Source organism: Macaca nemestrina, chromosome 3 (assembly GCF_043159975.1).
Source record: "Macaca nemestrina isolate mMacNem1 chromosome 3, mMacNem.hap1, whole genome shotgun sequence".
Classification (NCBI taxonomy): domain Eukaryota; kingdom Metazoa; phylum Chordata; class Mammalia; order Primates; family Cercopithecidae; genus Macaca; species Macaca nemestrina.
Window position 1 is genome coordinate 130,988,034 of NC_092127.1, and position 23,054 is coordinate 131,011,087.

Consider the following 23,054-nt stretch of genomic DNA (forward strand, 5'->3'; position numbering starts at 1 on the left):
GTTTCATAAGTGAAGGAGAAATAAAATCCTTTACAGATAAGCAAATGTTTAGAGATTTTGTCACCACTAGGCCTGCCTTACAAGAGACCCTGAAGGAAGCACTAAACATGGAAAGGAACAACCGGTACCAGCCATTGCAAAAACATGCCAAAATGTAAAGACCATCGAGGCTAGGAAGAAACTGCATCAACTAATGAGCAAAATAACCAGTTAATATCATAATGGCAGGATCAAGTTCACACATAACAATCTTAACCTTAAATGTAAATGGACTAAATGCTCCAATTAAAAGACACAGACTGGCAAACTGGATAAAGAGTCAAGACCCATCAGTCTGCTGTATTCAGGAGACCCATCTCACACGCAGAGACATACATAGGCTCAAAATAAAGGGATGGAGGAAGATTTACCAAGCAAATGGAGAACAAAAAAAAGCGGGGGTTGCAATACTAGTCTCTGATAAAACAGACTTTAAACCATCAAAGATCAAAAGAGACAAAGAAGGCCATTACATAATGGTAAAGGGATCAATTCAACAGGAAGAGCTAACTATCCTAAATATATATGCACCCAATACAGGAGCACCCAGATTCATAAAGCAAGTCCTTAGAGACTTACAAAGAGACTTAGACTCCCATACAATAATAATGGGAGACTTCAACACTCCACTGTCAACATTAGACAGATCAACGAGACAGAAAGTTAACAAGGATATCCAGGAATTGAACTCATCTCTGCAGCAAGCAGACCTAATAGACATCTATAGAACTCTCCACCCCAAATCAACAGAATATACGTTCTTCTCAGCACCACATCGTACTTACTCCAAAATCGACCACGTAATTGGAAGTAAAGCACTCCTCAGCAAATGTACAAGAACAGAAATTATAACAAACTGTCTCTCAGACCACAGTGCAATCAAACTAGAACTCAGGACTAAGAAACTCAATCAAAACCGCTCAACTACATGGAAACTGAACAACCTGCTCCTGAATGACTACTGGGTACATCACGAAATGAAGGCAGAAATAAAGATGTTCTTTGAAACCAATGAGAACAAAGATACAACATACCAGAATCTCTGGGACACATTTAAAGCAGTGTGTAGAGGGAAATTTATAGCACTAAATGCCCACAAGAGAAAGCAGGAAAGATCTAAAATTGACACTCTAACATCGCAATTAAAAGAACTAGAGAAGCAAGAGCAAACACATTCGAAAGCTAGCAGAAGGCAAGAAATAACTAAGATCAGAGCAGAACTGAAGGAGATAGAGACACAAAAAACTCTCCAAAAAATCAATGAATCCAGGAGTTGGTTTTTTGAAAAGATCAACAAAATTGACAGACTACTAGCAAGACTAATAAAGAAGAAAAGAGAGAAGAATCAAATCGACGCAATTAAAAATGATAAAGGGGATATCACCACCGACCCCACAGAAATACAAACTACCATCAGAGAATACTATAAACACCTCTACGCAAATAAACTGGAAAATCTAGAAGAAATGGATAATTTCCTGGACACTTACACTCTTCCAAGACTAAACCAGGAAGAAGTTGAATCCCTGAATAGACCAATAGCAGGCTCTGAAATTGAGGTAATAATTAATAGCCTACCAACCAAAAAAAGTCCAGGACCAGATGGATTTACAGCTGAATTCTACCAGAGGTACAAGGAGGAGCTGGTACCATTCCTTCTGAAACTATTCCAATCAATAGAAAAAGAGGGAATCCTCCCTAACTCATTTTATGAGGCCAACATCATCCTGATACCAAAGCCTGGCAGAGACACAACAAAAAAAGAATTTTAGACCAATATCCCTGATGAACATCGATGCAAAAATCCTCAATAAAATACTGGCAAACCGGATTCAGCAACACATCAAAAAGCTTATCCACCATGATCAAGTGGGCTTCATCCCTGGGATGCAAGGCTGGTTCAACATTCGCAAATCAATAAACATAATCCAGCATATAAACAGAACCAAAGACAAGAACCACATGATTATCTCAATAGATGCAGAAAAGGCTTTTGACAAAATTCAACAGCCCTTCATGCTAAAAACGCTCAATAAATTCGGTATTGATGGAACGTACCTCAAAATCATAAGAGCTATTTATGACAAACCCACAGCCAATATCATACTGAATGGGCAAAAACTGGAAAAATTCCCTTTGAAAACTGGCACCAGACAGGGATGCCCTCTCTCACCACTCCTATTCAACATAGTGTTGGAAGTTCTGGCTAGGGCAATCAGGCAAGAGAAAGAAATCAAGGGTATTCAGTTAGGAAAAGAAGAAGTCAAATTGTCCCTCTTTGCAGATGACATGATTGTATATTTAGAAAACCCCATTGTCTCAGCCCAAAATCTCCTTAAGCTGATAAGCAACTTCAGCAAAGTCTCAGGATACAAAATTAATGTGCAAAAATCACAAGCATTCTTATACACCAGTAACAGACAAACAGAGAGCCAAATCAGGAATGAACTTCCATTCACAATTGCTTCAAAGAGAATCAAATACCTAGGAATCCAACTTACAAGGGATGTAAAGGACCTCTTCAAGGAGAACTACAAACCACTGCTCAGTGAAATAAAAGAGGACACAAACAAATGGAAGAACATACCATGCTCATGGATAGGAAGAATCAATATCGTGAAAATGGCCATACTGCCCAAGGTAATTTATAGATTCAATGCCATCCCCAACAAGCTACCAATGAGTTTCTTCATAGAATTGGAAAAAACTGCTTTAAAGTTCATATGGAACCAAAAAAGAGCCCGCATCTCCAAGACAATCCTAAGTCAAAAGAACAAAGCTGGAGGCATCACTCTACCTGACTTCAAACTCTACTACAAGGCTACAGTAACCAAAACAGCATGGTACTGGTACCAAAACAGAGATATAGACCAATGGAACAGAACAGAGTCCTCAGAAATAATACCACACATCTACAGCCATCTGATCTTTGACAAACCTGAGAGAAACAAGAAATGGGGAAAGGATTCCCTATTGAATAAATGGTGCTGGGAAAATTGGCTAGCCATAAGTAGAAAGCTGAAACTGGATCCTTTCCTTACTCCTTATACGAAAATTAATTCAAGATGGATTAGAGACTTAAATGTTAGACCTAATACCATAAAAATCCTAGAGGAAAACCTAGGTAGTACCATTCAGGACATAGGCATGGGCAAAGACTTCATGTCTAAAACACCAAAAGCAACGGCAGCAAAAGCCAAAATTGACAAATGGGATCTCATTAAACTAAAGAGCTTCTGCACAGCAAAAGAAACTACCATCAGGGTGAACATGCAACCTACAGAATGGGAGAAAATTTTTGCAATCTACTCATCTGACAAAGGGCTAATATCCAGAACCTACAAAGAACTCAAACAAATTTACAAGAAAAAAACAAACCACCCCATCAAAAAGTGGGCAAAGGATATGAACAGACATTTCTCAAAAGAAGACATTCATACAGCCAACAGACACATGAAAAAATGCTCATCATCACTGGCCATCAGAGAAATGCAAATCAAAACCACAATGAGATACCATCTCACACCAGTTAGAATGGCGATCATTAAAAAGTCAGGAAACAACAGGTGCTGGAGAGGATGTGGAGAAATAGGAACACTTTTACACTGTTGGTGGGATTGTAAACTAGTTCAACCATTATGGAAAACAGTATGGCGATTCCTCAAGGATCTAGAACTAGATGTACCATATGACCCAGCCATGCCATTACTGGGTGTATACCCAAAGGATTATAAATTATGCTGCTATAAAGACACATGCACACGTATGTTTATTGCGGCACTATTCACAATAGCAAAGACTTGGAATCAACCCAAATGTCCATCAGTGACAGATTGAATTAAGAAAATGTGGCACATATACACCATGGAATACTATACAGCCATAAAAAAGGATGAGTTTGTGTCCTTTGTAGAGACATGGATGCAGCTGGAAACCATCATTCTTAGCAATCTATCACAAGAACAGAAAACCAAACACCGCATGTTCTCACTCATAGGTGGGAACTGAACAATGAGATCACTTGGACTCAGAAAGGGGAACATCACACACCGGGGCCTATCATGGGGAGGGGAGCGGGGGGAGGGATTGCACTGGGAGTTATACCTGATGTAAATGACGAGTTGATGGGTGCAGCACACCAACATGGCACAAGTATACATATGTAACAAACCTGCACGTTATGCACATGTACCCTACAACTTAAAGTATAATAATAATAAATAAATTAAAAAAAAAAAAAGCTGCAATTACTAAATCCTACATGCATAAATTTTCAACTTACTGCCCACTTTTATCAATATAAACAAGGAATACATAAAAACAAAAATGTATCACCACTGGGCGCAGTGGCTCACGCTTGTAATCCCAGCACTTTGGGAGGCTGAGGTGGGCAGATCACCTAAGGTCGGGAGTTCAAGACTCTCCTGACCAACATGGTGAAACTTCATCTCTAGTAAAAATACAAAAATTAGCTGGGTGTGGTGGTGTACACCTGTAATTCTAGCTACTCGGGAGGCTGAGGCACCAGAATTGCTTGAACCCAGGAGGCGGAGGTTGCAGTGAGCCGAGATGGTGCCACTGTACTCCAGCCTGGGTGACAGAGAGAGACTCCATCTCAAAAAGAAAATATCATCACCTTCCCATTCTGGAGAGGTCATATTAGTCATTTTTCGAAGATTACTTCAGATTTGAAAAGAAATACACTTGGTAAAGGCTTTTGGAATCTAACCTTTTTGAAATTAAAGATGCACCATTTTGCTCCTGCATTTTTTTATGCTTTGCTTGTGTTGATAAAACAAACACAGGTGTATTAATTTTCTATTGCTTTGTAACAAATTACCACAAATTTAGCAGATCAAAGCAACACCTATTTATTAGCTCACAGCTCTGTATGTGGCATGGATGGGCTTTCTGCTCGGGATCTCACATGGATGAAATCAAGGTGTTGATTGGGGCTTTCTCATCTGAAATTTGTGATCCTCTTCCAAGCCGATTTAGGTTATTAGGCAGAACTCAGTTCCTTGAAGCTGAACTGAGGTCTCTGTTCTCTTGCTGGCTGCGAGTCAGAGGCCTCTCTCAGCTCCCAGATGCCATCCATTACTTGTCACTTGGCCATCTCCGTCTTCAAAGCCAGCAGTGGAGAATCTCCCTCACAACAAATCTCTCTCACACTTTGAATCTCCCTATGGGAAAGTCCAGGCTCTTTAAAAATGTCATATGATTAAGGTAGGCCCATCAAGGATACTCTCCTATCTTCAAGCCAATTGATTTATTGGGACCTTTATTATATCTGCAAAATGTCCTCACAGCAGCACCTAGATTTAGTGTTTGACTGAATAATTGGGAGAAAGTGTATGTACACCGGAGGGTGGGAATCTTAGGGGCTCTCTTAGAATTCTGCCTGCCATAACTGAAAATACTATGACTTTCAGGAAAATGAACAGAAACCTATAGCCTTCAAAGAAAGCATGTGAGATTTAAATATTCTTTCATTTTTGTAGGGGTGGTGAGGGAGAACTATTTGATGAAACGGGAATTTTATGGTAAGCATAGAATTAAAAATAACTAAGGGATATTTTACTGAGGTAGTAATTTTGCAAATACAAAGTAAACTCTTAAAAATTAAAATGGGAAGAAAGCTAAAAGTAATCCCTGATTATGACTACTTGACACTCTGCAGTCTTTGGGGATGTTATGGTGACTAAGAAGGAACCCGTGGTGAGGTGGAAGAGCCTTGGTGGGCCAAGGCAAAGGTAGGCATCACCTTTGGAGGTCACCTGGCCAAACAAGAGATGGGGCAGACCCTTGTGGGACAGACAGCCCAAATGGATGTGAGTCCCCAGAGTACAGATGATCCTTATTCACAGTAACACATTATCCTTACTCAGAGTAGCACAACCTATAATTTCCATGAAATCCAATTAGACCAAATCCATTAGACCTTCGTTCAGTTTGATTATTTGGGATTTAGAAGGATGCAATCATGCCAGTTTTTTTCTAAATATGCTGTCAATAAAAACATGGTGATAATTTGAATAATTTCATGACTTTTCTTTCTGCAATCTTGCAGACTGAAAGACACATTCATTGAAGAATATACAAAGCAGGATGGATTGTTAATGATCAGAGCTGGGAATTGCAGTTTCTCAGTAAGAAAGTTCTAAGCTGGCAACTTCTGTGTACGTGAATTCAAAGACAACTTGAGTCAAGACAAAGACATTGTAAACCCTTTACTTCACAAGGGTCTTACTTTTCCTAGAAAAGCCTTTCCCTGCAGGCAGCCACTTAGGCAACTCCAGGATCAACCATATGCCTTTATCATTTTATCTCTAAGCTCCAAGTCTCTTCTTTTGGGGAGATTTTTTTTTGTTTTTTTTTTTTGTTTTTTTTTTTTGCTTTCTTGTAGATATATTAACAGTGTATAAATGTAGATGCATGTGACTATTACACAAATGCCAATTTACGACAGGATATTTTTCCACAAGTCTTCATAAAGAAGTCCAAAATACACTATCTGATTTTAAAAGGGATTATTGGTCAGATTTTCAGGCCAAACTACAAGTCTACTTAACTCCTAATGTAACAGAACAAAGGTTCTAAGGTACTAAATTCTGTGGAGCCATTTCGCCCAGAAAGCTTTGCTTCCATTTTTCTAGCCTAGGACCTATTTCGGAAAGAAAGTTCTTATAGAAGCAAAGTGATAACTCTACTTTTACTAAAGGAAATTCTGATTCTTTTTGAGAGACTGAACTTAGTCATTTGCTACAAGGAAAGCAACCTTTTGTGGTGACTTAATATACTCTGATAAGTGGATATCTGTCTGGGTATTCTATGACTGTTGTAGAATGACCATTTAATACCCAAAATGATAGAATATAGAACTGCTATTTAGGAAGTGCTGACTTTGTAGGGATTGTTGATATATTTTATTCTACAAACACTATTGTCAGTAGAATAATTTGTAGTCATTTTGTAGGTGAATAACTTGCTCAATTCATGCAGCCAGTATGCAGAGTTAAAACCTACTGTGGCTGTTATGACTTAGAATCCTATTTTCTCTGTGATGTCAAATTGCCCTTGGGAAAGACTTTTTTTCCTTCCTCAGAATAGGCTTCCTTTTTACCCAAATGGATAATTTGTGGAACTTTAAGTAGCATAAAAGGTAAGTGAAAGGTTTTATAAAGTGAGTGTAGAGGTGGTTTTACTGATAAGAAGCTCCACCAATCTTCATTGTGATTATGTTTCAAATTTGACTTTGCTTTCATATCTCTTGCCTTTCCACTGGCTTTAAATTCTCACATACTTTCAAAAAGTTAGAATTCCTTTGCTCCCCATCCCCACAGAGGTTCCCATAATGGTGGCCAAAGTAATGTCATGGAAAAGAGGCATGTGAGATAAATGTGTATGGAAAAATTAGTGACCATATTTGGAGTTGTTTGTAAACTTCAAAGTCTTTTACTTAATTTGACACTTTTTTCTATTCTTCTAAATATTCTCTATATGTTTTAATTCTTGATATGTTATGTGTACACATATCTTCTTCCTCCTAAGTGTGCAAGATCTTGAAGATGGTGAATAAATCATACACAGCATTGGGGCATTTCTTAAATGGTGTTTCCAAGCAGTGGGGGGAAGAGAGATTTCACGTATTCAAATAGATTTGGAAAAAATAGTTTAAATCAGCAGCCCCAGCCTTTTTGGCACCAGGGACTGGTTTTGTGGAAGACAAGGTTTCCATGGATGGGGGTAGGGGGGATGGTTTGGGAATGAAACTGTTCCACCTCAGATTATCAGACATTAGATTCTCATAAGAAGCGTGTAACCTGGGTCCCTTGCATACGCAGTTTACAATAGTGTTCATGCTTCTGTGAGAAGCTAATGCCTCTGCTGATCTAACAGGAGGCAGAGCTTGGGTGGTAATGCTCACTTGCCTACTGCTTACCTCCTGCTTACTGCTGTGCTGCCTAGTTCTTAACAGGCCATGGACTGGTACAGATCTGCAGATCTGCAGCCCAGGACTTGGGGAGCCCCGGTTTAAATAAAGTTAAATAGAATCCTCACTTATGCAAATCTTAGCGCCTTTAATGGTTTCAAATGAGATTAAAGATGAGCAGCTTTTCTTAGTGTTTTTTTTTAATATATCTGAGAACTAATATAACCCCAGGGCCTAATACACCACCTAGCTCTTACAGACTTGAAAACTACTGGTTGAATTAGATTGAAATAATAGTTTTCCAAATATACTTTTTACTCCCATCTCTACTGGGATGGTGGTAAAAAAGTATTTCTTGGGGCCAGGCGTGGTGGCTCATGCCTGTAATCCCAGCACCTTGAGAGGCCAAGGTGGGCGGATCACGTGAAGTCGGGAGTTCGAAACCAGCCTGACCAACATGGAGAAACCTTTTCTCTACTAAAAATACAAAATTAGCCAGGTGTCGTGGCGCATGCCTGTAATCCCAGCTACTGGGGAGGCTGAGGCAGGAGAATTGCTTGGACCCAGGAGGCAGAGGTTGTGGTGAGCCGAGATCGCACCATTGCACTCCAGCCTGGGCAACAAGAGCGAAACTCTGTCTCAAAAAAAAAAAAAAAAAAAAAAGTATTTCTTGGGATCCTTCTGCTCCACAGAACAGTTTTGAAAAGGTGGTTCTAGATATATTCTCATGGGATATCTCATGGTCAGGTAGGTCAACAGAAGAGGAAGAATCAAAGAAAACATTTTCTATTCCTTCTGTCTCTAACTCCCAGATATGAGTAGGGGTGAGGTGCAGCAAAGAGGGAATTGCAACATTGAATAAAATACCACCGTGAATCCAGACCAAATGTAATTCTCTGCAGAAAATGATGAAGAGATTCAGGCTGAGCTGAGTTTGGGGAACTCAGGGAAGGAAAGTTAGGAGCCAAGAAAAGAAAATATGTCATTTCCTCACCTGCCTAGAAAAATGCCTTCATCCTGGTCCCAGGGACAGAAATTAAGCAAACTAACCAAAACAAAACAGAAAAAGGGAAAAATTAAAGCATAACTGAGGAGATCGAGGCTGAAGGCGATTGAGAGCACCTTTCCTGGGTTCCCCATGGATGTATACTTCATCCCCTTGGAGAGATACTTCAATCGCCTGCCACTTCAGGACAAGCACACAGATACTCACTGTTGATCACATCTGGCCTGTCAGGCCAGAGTTCCTACACGTTCCTGTTGCCCTGCCTTTCCTCTAGCATCCATCCAACCCTAATCAGTGAAATTAATTTCAGTTTCTTATCCCTTCTAGATCTCCCTGCCCTCATTCAGTTAATGGTCTCTCTCTAGTTGTATCCTGAACTATGACTGGCATTTAACTCCCTCTCACCTTGAGATATTAGCAAAATATAGAGTTTTATCATCCTAGCTTATAGCTGTAGAGGCTTTCTTCAATAGCATTGAACTCAGACTTTGAATTAATGATAGAGCACAGTCACATATTAGTTTAAATTAATGTGATGTGAATGAACTGACTTCTAATTGGGAGTGGTATAGCATTAACAATAAGAGCCAATATCTGGAGCCAGACTGCTTGAGTTCAAGTCCCAGTTGGCCACTTGCTAGCTTTGCAATGTGAGGCAAAGCATTTGACCCTTTTGTGTCTTAGTTCTTCCATTTGTAAAATGCAAATAAAATAATTGATACCTATCTCATAGGATTTGTATGAAGATTAAATGCATGAATACATATTAAATGTAACCTACATAGAGTAAATAATATATAAATGTGAGATGTTATCATTCTTTTTATTGTTATTATTATTACATACTTGATAGAAATCAGCCATGCTGAGAAAATGAGCATTTTCATGTGAGGATATATTTTGTATGTAATTTTGATGACAGTAGCATTTTGGATTTTAAGATCATCTTGGAGTTGTCCCTTATGAGGGAGTTTAGTTAGGTAAGGTATCAGGAAGTGCCAGAATATTTTTAATGCAACATTAACCAACAAAAAGTGTACTCAGTGTGGCCTAGAATGACATAATAAAAGGAAGATGCTATTTAATTAGTACACTATTAAAAATTGATTAAAGGGTTGAGCCACAAAGTAAAACTTATTACAGAATGTTCTACTTTTCTAGAAAAGGTATGTAATGCTTAACATTATGCAGTGTGTGTGTGTGCATGTGTGTTTATGTATGCAAGTGTGTGTATGCACACTTAGCTTTAACATGTTTTGGCACTAGGTACAGTATCACCTACAAAAGTTTGTAAAGTATATATCAGGTTGACGGTTAAGGATCATGTTGAAATGATATGCCTGTGTGCAAAAGGAATTGTTTGTATTCAAATGCCTGTGTCAGGGTCCTGTACAATGTAAATATGCCTTAACAAACTACTTCTATGAATTTACCAGCCGTTACAATCTTTATGATTTCTTCTTTGTCCTTTCTTTTGTCTGTCTCAGGATCCATTCAGCTGTCCATCTATCTATCCATCCATCCACTCATCCACCCGTTTTTGTTTCCCACAACGTTTTAGTGGGCCTCTACTATATTTTAGATGTCGTGTTTGGCTTAGGGAGGCAGGGATGAGTAAGACATGGTTTCTCTACCCTCATGCAATTCATAGTACAATCTTTACTACTTTAGTCTCAAGCTGTGCTATGACATCGAAAATAATGAAGCATTGTAAACTTATTTTCTGTAAATATTTAAAATAACACAAATAACAAATTTCCATTAAGTTAACAAAAAAATGAGAGTTTAAGACTTAAAAAAAAAAGAGACCTTCTATGGGCATCTTGGTATTGCAGATATGGAACTACCTTTTAAGGTCAGTAGACTTTGGTGTCAGTCCTTGCTTATGACTCTAACATGTATCTTGAGTTTATAAAACCTCTCTGAATTTCAGTTTTCTCCCCTGTAAACTGATGATAATAAATACTACCTAGAGATGTAAAGCCATGAAGTGAGTAAATGAAGGACTCTAGCATAAGTCCTACTCTGGGTCAGGAGTTGTCATATAGGTGATCTCATGTAATTGTCGCTACAGCTTGATGTGGTAGGCTTTATTATTGCCATTTTACTAATGAGGAAACGGGTTCAGAGAGGAAAAACAACACAAGTGGCAGAGGTAAGGTAAGCGAAGGACTTATTTGTCTCACTTAAAAGCTATCTGTTCTGTTTGTAACCAGATCACCTTGATAATGTTGTAAAAAAGCCTTTAATAGTGTATATTCAGATCTTGCTTATATTACTTTCATATCTCCAGCGGGTAAATTTCTTGTGATTGCCAGAGATATTTCAGAAACATATCTATGAATCTGTTGGGAATAAGAAGATATGGATAGCTTCAGTTTAATGTCCAGTAACTCTGTGATCTGAGGCAACTTTTTCCCCCTATAAAATAGGGCAGGCATAGGGACTAACTCACACGAAGATTGTAAGGAATAAATGAGATAATGTGCACAAAGTGATTCAAATTTAGTAAGTGTATAATAAATGGTAACTGTCGATGTGTTACAAATGAATCATCACCCACTGTGGAATCATATATTTATCTGATCATAAATTCTTACAAACTAGGCTTCCAAGTACTTTATACACATTTCTGTCATCCTCTCTCTTTATCTATCAAATATTATTCCTTATATGGCAGTGATACAGTTTGGCTGTGTCCTTACCCATATCTTATCTTGAATTGTACCTCCCACAATTCCCACCTGCTGTGTCTTGGGAGAGACCCAATGGGAGTTAACTGAATCACGGGCGTGGGTCTTTCCCATGTAATTCTCATGATAGTGAATAAGTCTCATGAGATCTGATGGTTTTATAAGGGGGAATTTCCCTGCACAAGCTCTCTTCTCTTGTCTGCCACTATGTAAGACATGCCTTTCATCTTCTGCCATGATTTGAGGCCTCCCCAGCCACAAGGAACTATGAGTCCATTAGACCTCTTTCTTTTGTAAATTGCCCAGTCTTGGGTATGTCTTTATCAGCACTGTGAAAATGGACTAATACAGTAAATTTGTACCAATAGAATGGGGTGCCACTGAAAAGATACCTGGACATGTGGAAGCAACTTTGGAACTGGGTAACAGGCAGAGGTTGGAACAGTTTAGAGGGCTCAGAAGAAGACAGGACAATTTGGGAAAGTTTGGAACTCCCTAGAGAGTTGTTAAATGGCTTTGAACAAAAACCTGATAGTGATCTAGACAATGAAATCCAGGCTGAGATGGTCTCAGATGGAGATAAGGAACTTGTTGGGAACCAGAGCAAAGGTGACCCTTGTTATGTTTTAGCAAAGAGGCTGGTGGCATTTTGCCCTACCCTAGAGATTTGTGGAACTTTGAACTTGAGAGAGATGATTTAGGGTATCTGGAGAAAGAGATTTCTAAGCAGCAAAGCATTCAAAAGGTGACTTGGGTGCTATTAAGGCATTCAGTTTTATGAGGAAGACAGAACATAAAAGTTCAGAAAATTTGCATCCTGACAATGTGATGAAACAGAAAATCCCATTTTCTGAGGAGAAATTCAAGCTGGCTGCAGACATTTGCATAAGTAATGAGGAGATGAATGTTAATCACCGAGACATGGGGAAAATGTCTCCAGGGTATGTCAGAGGTCTTCAAGACAGCCCCTCCCATCACAGGCCTGGAGACCTAGGAGGAAAAAATAGCTTCGTGGACCAGGTCCAGGGTCACTTTGCTGTGTGCAGTCTAGGGACTTGTTGCTCTGTGTCCCAGTTGCTCTAGATGTGACTAAGAGAGGCCATGCTACAGCTTGGGTCATGGCTTCAGAAGGTGCAAGGCCCAAGCCTTGGCAGCTTCCATGTGGGGTTGAGCCTGCAGGTACACAGAAGTCAAGAATTGAGGTTTGGCAACCTCCACCTAGATTTCAGAGGATGTATGAAAATGCCTGGAAGTCCAGGAAGAAGTTTGGTGCAGGAGTGGGGCACTCATGGAGAACCTCTGCTAGGGAAGTGCAGAAGGGAACTATTGAGTCAAAGCCTCTTCACAGAGTCCCTACTGGAGTGCTGCCTAATGGAGCTGTAAGAAGAGGACCACTGTCCTCCAGACCCCAGAATGGTAGATTCACCAACAGCTTTCACCATGTACTGGGAAAAGCCACAGACACTCAATGCCAGCCCATGAAAGCAGCCAGGAGGGAGACTGTACCCTGCAAAGCCACATGGTTGGAGCTGCCCAAGACCATGGGAACCCACCTTTTGCATCAGTGTGACCTGCATGTGAGACATGGAACCAAAGGAGATCATGTTGGAGCTTTAAGATTTGACTGCTCTGCTGGATTTCAGACTTGTATGGGGCATTTAGCCCCTTTATTTTGGCCAATTTCTCTGATTTGGAATGGTTCTATTTATCCACTGCCTGTCCCTCTGTTGTGTCTAGGAAGTTACTAACTTGCTTTTGATTTTACAGGCTCACAGATGGAAGGGACTTGCCTTGTTCCAGATGAGACTGTGGACTTTTGAGTTAATGCTGAAATCAGTTAAGACTTTGGAGGACTGATGAAAGGCATGATTGGTTTTAAAATGTGAGGGCATGAGATTTGGGTGGGGCCAGGGGCAAAATGATATGGTTTGGCTGTGTCCCCATCCAAATCTCTTCTTGAATTGTAGCTCTCATAATTCCCATGTATCATGGGAGGGACCTGATGGGAGGTAATTGAATCATGAGGGCGGTTCTTTCCCATGCTATTCTTGTGATAATGAATAAGTCTCACAAAATCTGATGGTTTTATAAGGAGGAGTTTGCCTGCAAAAGCTCTCTTCTCTTGTCTGCCACTGTGTAAGAAAGACAATCATGCCTTTCACCTTCTGCCATGATTGCGAGGCCTCCCCAGTCACATGGAACTGTGAGTCCATTAAGTCTCTCTCTTTTGTAAATTGCCCAGTCTCAGGTATATCTTTATCAGCAGCATGAAAATGGACTAATACAGGTAGACATTTGGAAAAGAAGCTAAACAAATCAAGAAGAGGTTGCTACAAATCAGCTTTTACATTTGAATGATAAGCACATTATTTCAATTCATTGACTATAGACAGAACCTTATGGATTGACTAGTATTGTGAATATTTTACTCAAATTCTAGAAAACCTAGGAAATAACCTTCTTAACATCAACCCTGGTGAAGAATTTTTGGTGAAGTCTTCAAAAGCAATTGCAACAAAACAAAAATTGATAAGTGAGACCTAATTAAACTAAAGAGTATCTGCACAGCAAAAGAAACCATCAACAGAGTAAACAGACAATCTACAGAATCAGAGAAAATATTCACAAACCATGCATCTGACAAAGGTCTAATACCTAGAATCTATGAACAACTTAAATCAACAAGCAAAAAAAAAATAACCCCATTAAAAATGGGCAAAAGATATGAACAGACACTTCTTAAAAGAAGACATGCAAGTGGCCAAAAACATGAAAAAATGCTCAACCTTACTAATCATCAGAGAAATACTATCTCACACCTGTTAGAATGGCTACTATTACAGAGACAAAAAACAGCAGTTGCTGGTAGGGCTGCAGAGAAAAGGGAATTTTTATACACTGTTGGTGGGAATGTAAACTAGTTCAGCCACAATGGAAAGCAGTTTGGAGATTTCTCAAAGAACTTAGGACAGAGGTATTTAACACAGCAATCCCATTACTAGGTATATACCCAAAGAAAAACATATCATTATGCCAAAAAGACATGTGCATTTATATGTTTATTGCTGCGCTATTCACAATAGCAAGACATGTAATCAACCTAGGTGCCCATCAATAGTGGATTTTGGTTTTTTAAAATGTCATAGAGATACTCCTCGAGAAGAGCAACTCCAAGACACATAATTGCCGGATTCACCGAGTTGAAATGAAGGAAAAAATCTTAAGGGCAGCCAGAGAGAAAGGTCGGGTTACCCACAAAGGGAAGCCCATCAGACTAACAGCAGATCTCTTGGCAGAAACTCTACAAGCCAGAAGAGAGTGGGGGCCAATATTCAATATTCTTAAAGAAAAGAATTTTCAACCCAGAATTTCATATCCAGCCAAACTAAGTTTCATAAGTGAAGGAGAAATAAAATCCTTTACAGATAAGCAAATGCTTAGAGATTTTGTCACCACCAGGCCTGCCTTACAAGAGACCCTGAAGGAAGCACTAAACACGGAAAGGAACAACCAGTACCAGCCATTGCAAAGACATGCCAAAATGTAAAGACCATTGATGCTAGGAAGAAACTACATCAACTAACGAGCAAAATAACCAGTTAATATCATAATGACAGCATCAAGTTCACACATAACAATATTAACCTTAAATGTAAATGGACTAAATGGTCCAGTTAAAAGACACAGACTGGCAAACTGGATAAAGAATCAAGACCCATCAGTTGGCTGTATTCAGGAGACCCATCCCACATTCAGAGATACACATACGCTCAAAATAAAGAGATGGAGGAAGATCTACCAAGAAAATGGAGGACAAAAAAAAGCAGGGGTTGCAATCCTAGTCTCTGATAAAACAGACTTTAAACCATCAAAGATCAAAAGAGACAAAGAAGGCCATTACATAATGGTAAAGGGATCAATTCAACAGGAAGAGCTAACTATCCTAAATATATATGCACCCAATACAGGAGCACCCAGATTTATAAAGCAAGTCCTTAGAGACTTAAAAAGAGACTTAGACTCCCATACAATAATAATGGGAGACTTCAACACCCCACTGTCAACATTAGACAGATCAACGAGACAGAAAGTTAACAAGAATATCCAGGAATTGAACTCATCTCTGCAGCAAGCGGACCTAATAGACATGTACAGAACTCTCCACCCCAAATCAACAGAATATACATTCTTCATAGCACCACATTGCACTTATTCCAATATTGACCACATAGTTGGAAGTAAAGCACTCCTCAGCAAATGTACAAGAACAGGAATTATAACAAACTGTCTCTCAGACCACAGTGCAATCAAACTAGAACTCAGGGCTAAGAAACTCAATCAAAACCACTCAACTACATGGAAACTGAACAACCTGCTCCTGAATGACTACTGGGTACATAACGAAATGAAGGCAGAAATAAAGATGTTCTTTGAAACCAATGAGAACAAAGATACAACATACCAGAATCTCTGGGACACATTCAAAGCAGTGTGTAGAGGGAAATTTATAGCACTAAATGCCCACAAGAGAAAGCTGGAAAGATCTAAAATTGTCACTCTAACATCACAATTAAAATAACTAGAGAAGCAAGAGCAAACACATTCGAAAGCTAGCAGAAGGCAAGAAATAACTAAGATCAGAGCAGAACTGAAGGAGATAGAGACACAAAAAAACCCTCCAAAAAGTCAATGAATCCAGGAGCTGGTTTTTTGAAAAGATCAACAAAATTGATAGACCTCTAGCAAGACTAATAAAGAAAAAAAGAGAGAAGAATCAAATAGACGCAATAAAAAATGATAAAGGGGATATCACCACCAACCCCACAGAAATACAAACTACCATCAGAGAATGCTGTAAACACCTCTACACAAATAAACTAGAAAATCTAGAAGAAATGGATAATTTCCTGGACACTCACACTCTCCCAAGACTAAACCAGGAAGAAGCTGAATCCCTGAATAGACCAATAGTAGGCTCTGAAATTGAGGCAATAATTAATAGCTTACCAACCAAAAAAAGTCCAGAACCAGATGGATTCACAGCTGAATTCTACCAGAGGTACAAGGAGGAGCTGGTACCATTCCTTTTGAAACTATTCCAATCAATAGAAAAAGAGGGAATCCTTCCAAACTCATTTTATGAGGCCAACATCATCCTGATACCAAAGCCTGGCAGAGACACAACAAAGAAAGAGAATTGTAGACCAATATCCCTAATAAACATTAATGCAAAAATTCTCAATAAGGTACTGGCAAACTGAATCCAGCAGCACATCAAAAAGCTTATCCACCATGATCAAGTGGGCTTCATCCCTGGGATGCAACGCTTGTTCAACATACACAAATCAATAAATGTAATCCAGCATATAAACAGAACCAAAGACAAAAACCACATGATTTTCTCAATAGTTGCAGAGAAGGCCTTTGACAAAATTCAACAGCCCTTCATGCTAAAAATGCTCAATAAATTCAGTATTGACGGAACGTATCTCAAAATATTAAGAGCTATTTATGACAAACCTACAGCCAATATCATCTTGAATGGGCAAAAACTGGAAAAATTCCCTTTGAAAACTGGCACAAGACAAGGATGCCTTCCCTCACCACTCCTATTCAACATAGTGTTGGAAGTTCTGGCTAGGGCAATCAGGCAAGAGAAAGAAATCAAGGGTATTCAGTTAGGAAAAGAAGAAGTCAAATTGTCCCTCTTTGCAGATGACATGATTGTATATTTAGAAAACCCCACTGTCTCAGCCCAAAATCTCCTTAAGCTGCTAAGCAAATTCAGCAAAGTCTCAGGATACAAAATTAATGTGCAAAAATCACAAGCATTCTTATACACCAGTAACAGACAAACAGAGAGCCAAGTCATGAATGAACTTCCATTCACAATTGCTTCAAAGAGAATAAAATACCTAGGAATCCAACTTACAAGGGATGTGAAGGACCGCTTCAAGGAGAGCTACAAACCACTGTTCAGTGAAATAAAAGAGGACACAAACAAATGGAAGAACATACCATGCTCATGGATAGGAAGAATCAATATCGTGAAAATGGCCATACTGCCCAAGGTAATTTATAGATTCAATGCCATCCCCATCAAGCTACCAATGAGTTTCTTCACAGAATTGGAAAAACACTAATTTAAAGTTCATATGGAACCAAAAAAGACGCCGCATTGCCAAAACAATCCTAAGTCAAAAGAACAAAGCTGGAGGCATCACGCTACCTGGCTTCAAACTATACTACAAGGTTACAGTAACCAAAACAGCATGGTACTGGTACCAAAACAGAGATATAGACCAATGGAACAGAACAGAGTCCTCAGAAATAATATCACACATCTACAGCCATCTGATCTTTGACAAACCTGACAAAAACAAGAAATGGGGAAAAGATTCCCTATTTAATAAATGGTGCTGAGAAAATTGGCTAGCCATAAGTAGAAAGTTGAAACTGGATCCTTTCCTTACTCCTTATGTGAAAATTAATTCAAGATGGATTAGAGACTTAAATGTTAGATCTAATACCATAAAAACCCTAGAAGAAAACCTAGGTAATACCATTCAGGACATAGGCATGGGTAAGGACTTCATGTCTAAAACACCAAAAGTAATGGCAACAAAAGCCAAAATTGACAAATGGGATCTAATTAAACTGAAGAGCTTCTGCACAGGAAAAGAAACTACCATCAGAGTGAACAGGCAACCTACAGAATGGGAGAAAATTTTTGCAATCTACTCATCAGACAAAGGGCTAATATCCAGAACCTACAAAGAACTCAAACAAATTTACAAGAAAAAAACAAACAACCGCATCGAAATATAGGCAAGGGATATGAACAGACATTCCTCAAAAGAGGACATGCATAGAGCCAACAGACACATGAAAAAATGCTCATCATCACTGGCCATCAGAGAAATGCAAATCAAAACCACAATGAGATACCATCTCACACCAGTTAGAATGGGAATCTCTAAAAAGTCAGGAAACAACAGGTGCTGGAGAGGATGTGAAGAAATAGGAACACTTTTACACTTTGGTGGGATTGTAAACTAGTTCAACCATTATGGAAAACAGTATGGCGATTCCTCAAGGATCTAGAACTAGAAATACCATATGACCCAGCCATCCCATTACTGGGTATATACCCAAATGATTATAAATCATGCTGCTATAAGGACACATGAACACATATGTTCATTGCGGCACTATTCACAGTAGCAAAGACTTGGAATCAACCCAAATGTCCATCAATGACAGACTGGATTAAGAAAATGTGGCACATATACACCATGGAATACTCTGCAGCCATCAAAAAGGATGAGTTTGTGTCCTTTGTAGGGACATGGATGCAGCTGGAAACCATCATTCTCAGCAAACTATCACAAGAACAGAAAACCAAACACCACATATTCTTACTCATAGGTGGGAACTGAACAATGAGATCATTTGGACTCGGGAAGGGGAACATCACACACCGGGTCCTATTATGGGGAGGGGGTAGTGGGGAGCGATTGCATTGGGAGTTATACCTGATGTAAATGACGAGTTGATGGGTGCTGACTAGTTGATGGGTGCAGCACACCAACATGGCACAAGTATACACATGTAAGAAACCTGCATGTTATGCACATGTGCCCTAGAACTTAATGTATAATAATAAAAAAAAAATTTTTTTTAATGTCATACATATAAACCATGGAATACTATGCAGCTGTAAAAAAATGAAGTCATGTCCTTTGCAGCAACATAGACGAAGCTGGAGGCCATAATCCTAAGCAAACTAATGCAGGAACTGAAAACCAAATACGACATGTTCTCACTTATAAGTGGGACATAAACATTGAGTACACACAGACATAAACATGAGAATAATAGACACTGCAGACTACTAGAGAGAGAAGGTTGGGAGGAGGGCATAGGTGGAAAATCTACCTGTTGGGTGCTATGCTCACTTGCAATATATCTGTGTAACAAACCTGCAGATGTATCCACTATAGCTAAAGTAAAAGTTGATATTAAAATTAAATTAAATTTAAAAACAGTTATTCTTCTCTTAGAAATGACTAAAAAGAAACAAAGACAGTTAAGTTACCCTATTAGTTAAACTCAGGCTCTGGCTCTATTGTTCAGGTTGAAATTCCAGCTCCTCCACTTATTAGCTTGTGATATTGGGCTACTTTCTTCACCTATAAAATGGAGATAATATTACCTAAATCATAGGATTGCTGAGAGAATTAAATGCACCAACGTAATGTAATATGTATATTATAGTTTGAATGCTTATTTATAGTAAGCACTATGAGTTTGCTGAAAACTAGCCCAAAAAGTAATATTTAATTGGTAATTTATAACAAGTTTAGTAATTAGTAACTAACATGGAGAGTTTGCTAGTTTTAATTCTGAAGGTATAAATTTAGAATATATTAGGAAATGCTCATGGCAAATTAAAAGCTGATTAAAGCAATCATCTGAAGTGAAATTAAAATATAAAACATGAAAGCTTACAAAGGACTTGCCCGGGACTATCTTTTTCTCCAAATGTGAAGAGGAAGAGGAGAATTCTGATTTTTTGCATTTATTAAACAATACTGAAAATAAAGAGCTATGGGAAAAGAGAGATGCCAGACTTCTGGGAACAGGATAAGAATCTCACCTGAAGAAGTCATTTGGTATTTTATCTTTTGTAAGAAAGATAATTGAGGTACTTAAGTGAGTGAATCATTCAATTAACAAAAGTGTAGGAAAAAGTAGGTGTATGGCTATTCCTAAAGGAAAATTCAAACAGAGATTTACACCAAAACAGAAAGAATCCCTGCAATATAGAGAAGAGAGTAACAGAACCCATAGAGAAGAGATCTAAGCATATGAAAGAGCTTAGATCTTTCATAAGCAGAAAGAGCAAACATATGAATCGAATATATTTGACAAGGCTTCCACATTGTGTTCCTTGTTAATAGGGAAGTAAGAATGGCAAGCATGACTGTAGAACATATTGTAGAATGACTGTAGGTGAGACATAGGGTATTGTAGTAATTATTAACCATCTGCTTTGCCTCAATCCTTAAGCCTACCTGTTGGTGTGATGTGATATCTCTTGCAAATCTTCCAAATCCTAAATTAATATTGCATGAATTTGGCTTAAAGAAACCATAACTATTCAATGTTTCCCACCATTTCCTTTCTTTTTCTTTTCTTTCTTTTCTTTTTTTTCTTTTTTTCTTTTTCTTTTTTTCCTTGAGACAGAGTCTTGTTCTGTTGCCCAGGCTAGAATGTAGTGGCATGATCTTGGCTCACTGCAACCTCCGACTCCCGGGTTCAAATGATTTTCTTGCCTCATCTTCCCAAGTAGCTGGGCCTACAAGTGCATGCGCCACCATGCCAAGCTAATTGTATTTTTAGTGAGATGGGGTTTCACTATGTTGGCCAGGCTGGTCTCTAAGTCCTAGCCTTAAGTGATTTGCCTGCTTCGGCCTCCCAAAGTGCTGGCATTACAGGCATGAGCCACCACACCCAGCCTGTTTCCTTTCTTTATCAGCAGGTCTCACTGATGTCTGGAACAATGGCATTGACCACTGATTCTACCCTTGTAACTTACTTCCTTAAGCTCCAAACACTCCTATAAATATATTAATGTTCATAGAAAAGGACACTTTTGGTGCCCATGAGTTTGATATTTTAAAAGAATGATTTGGAGAATATGAAATATGAAAAACTGAAAATCCTGTTTTACAATATCATGATTCTATAAACATGGATATGCATTTTCACATTCAATATACTTCAATAATTTAATAGTAAAATATTAATTTTAAAAATATTTTTTAAACAGTATAACATTAATGCTATATATTTTACATCTGCTTACCCATTCATTTGTTCAACAAATATTTATGGAGTGCTGGTTATGTTTGAAGCATTGAAGACCCTTGCTGAGGGTCTCAAGAGACTTTTTGTCAATTACTATGTGGTTACTGAGGGACTGATACAAACATGCATTTTATAAATGGGGAAGGAAGCCTAGTGAAGTTCACTAACTTAGTGATCAATCTCATATCAAATTACCATCTCTGAAATTGACTGAGTGGAATCCTTGCCACCCAGACAGGCTGCAGTAGCTGATAAGGAAGCCTGGATTCTAAGGAGTTGAAGACTCCAAGGAATTATAGCCATGATTCTGGCTTCCGACAGCCCTCTAGACCTGGAGATGTCCCTTAACTTCTGTTTTCCTCAAATTCCTTGCTTTAAAATGGGAGTTAATGATACTTGCGATACTTGTTCTACTTAGCCACAAGGCTGTCTTAGCTATTAAAGGAAATAACATACAGAAAGATGTTTTGAAAATAGTTTAAATCTAAACAATGGTGAAATATTATTATCATCATGGCTATTTAAAATCACTATTTTAACTGTATATAAAGTTATGCCAAGGAATCTTATTTTTTCATATTCTTTGCACATGGCATACCCCATTTTGAAAAACAATATCCAAATAATTTATGTATTTTTCTTCAAAATGTAATAGGAAGAATTGTAGCAAATAGGCATATTTTCTCAATATTGAGCTCGTTTTCTCATTTTCCCACATGGAAGCCCTGGGTCTTCTACAATGGAGGCAGGTGTCTCTGCAGCTTTTTACCTCTCAATCTGCATTAGTCCCACAAGGACCCACCAAAAGTACAAGTAAACACAGCGAAAGAGAAAACATTATAGAAGCTAAATTTTATCAATATTGCTGAAAGGAGGCTTGTTTTAAAACACATAAACACCCTCCTTCCACAGACACAAAAAATCAAAACCAATTAAGACACAATGTAATATAGTTTTTCATTAGCCTTTTCTAAAATCTTAACTATTGAACTTGGCCACATGAAATAATGCCAACAATTTTTATGCAAAAATGTTGATTTCACAGACAGAAATTAATTAATCCAGGATGCTATAATAATTCCAGAAATTTTAAAAAATCCAATGCAGATTGAATCCACTAAAGACACCTCACTAGCAGTCCTCTACACATCAGGAATGTGGCCACTGATAGTACAGCAAACAAGCCATCTATAAAACAGAACTGAACTTACCGATACATCATGTACAGGAGGAAGAATATGATCTTGCAGGTCTGCACCCACTGAACTCAACTTTCTAATCAACTATATGACATCTCTAAATGTATTAGAGGTCTACGGCTCAAAGAAATAAGGAAACAAATTACAAGTAGTTGAAATGAAACTAGTTAGACAAGTCTGAACAGAGAAGTTTCAACCCATGGAATACCTTGAAGAAAGCCACAGACAGCATAGTCCCAACAAGAAAGCAATATTTTTTTTGGTATGGACTAATTTTGTTAAAGGAGGAGAAACTGGTTACAAAGATTAGA

The 23,054-nt window shown here is 38.5% G+C and overlaps 1 protein-coding gene across 1 annotated transcript in view; it reads right to left on the bottom strand.

Annotated features, from left to right (window-relative positions):
* The window catches only part of LOC105463607 (transmembrane serine protease 11A), a 68,830-nt gene extending 46,002 nt beyond the window's left edge, over positions 1-22,828 (bottom strand). Inside the window, exon 1 of the mRNA XM_071092665.1 lies at positions 22,756-22,828. Coding sequence (XP_070948766.1) covers positions 22,756-22,766 — 11 coding nt within the window. The 5' untranslated portion in view covers positions 22,767-22,828. The remainder of the gene's footprint in view (positions 1-22,755) is intronic.
* Between the last annotated feature and the right edge of the window lie 226 nt (positions 22,829-23,054).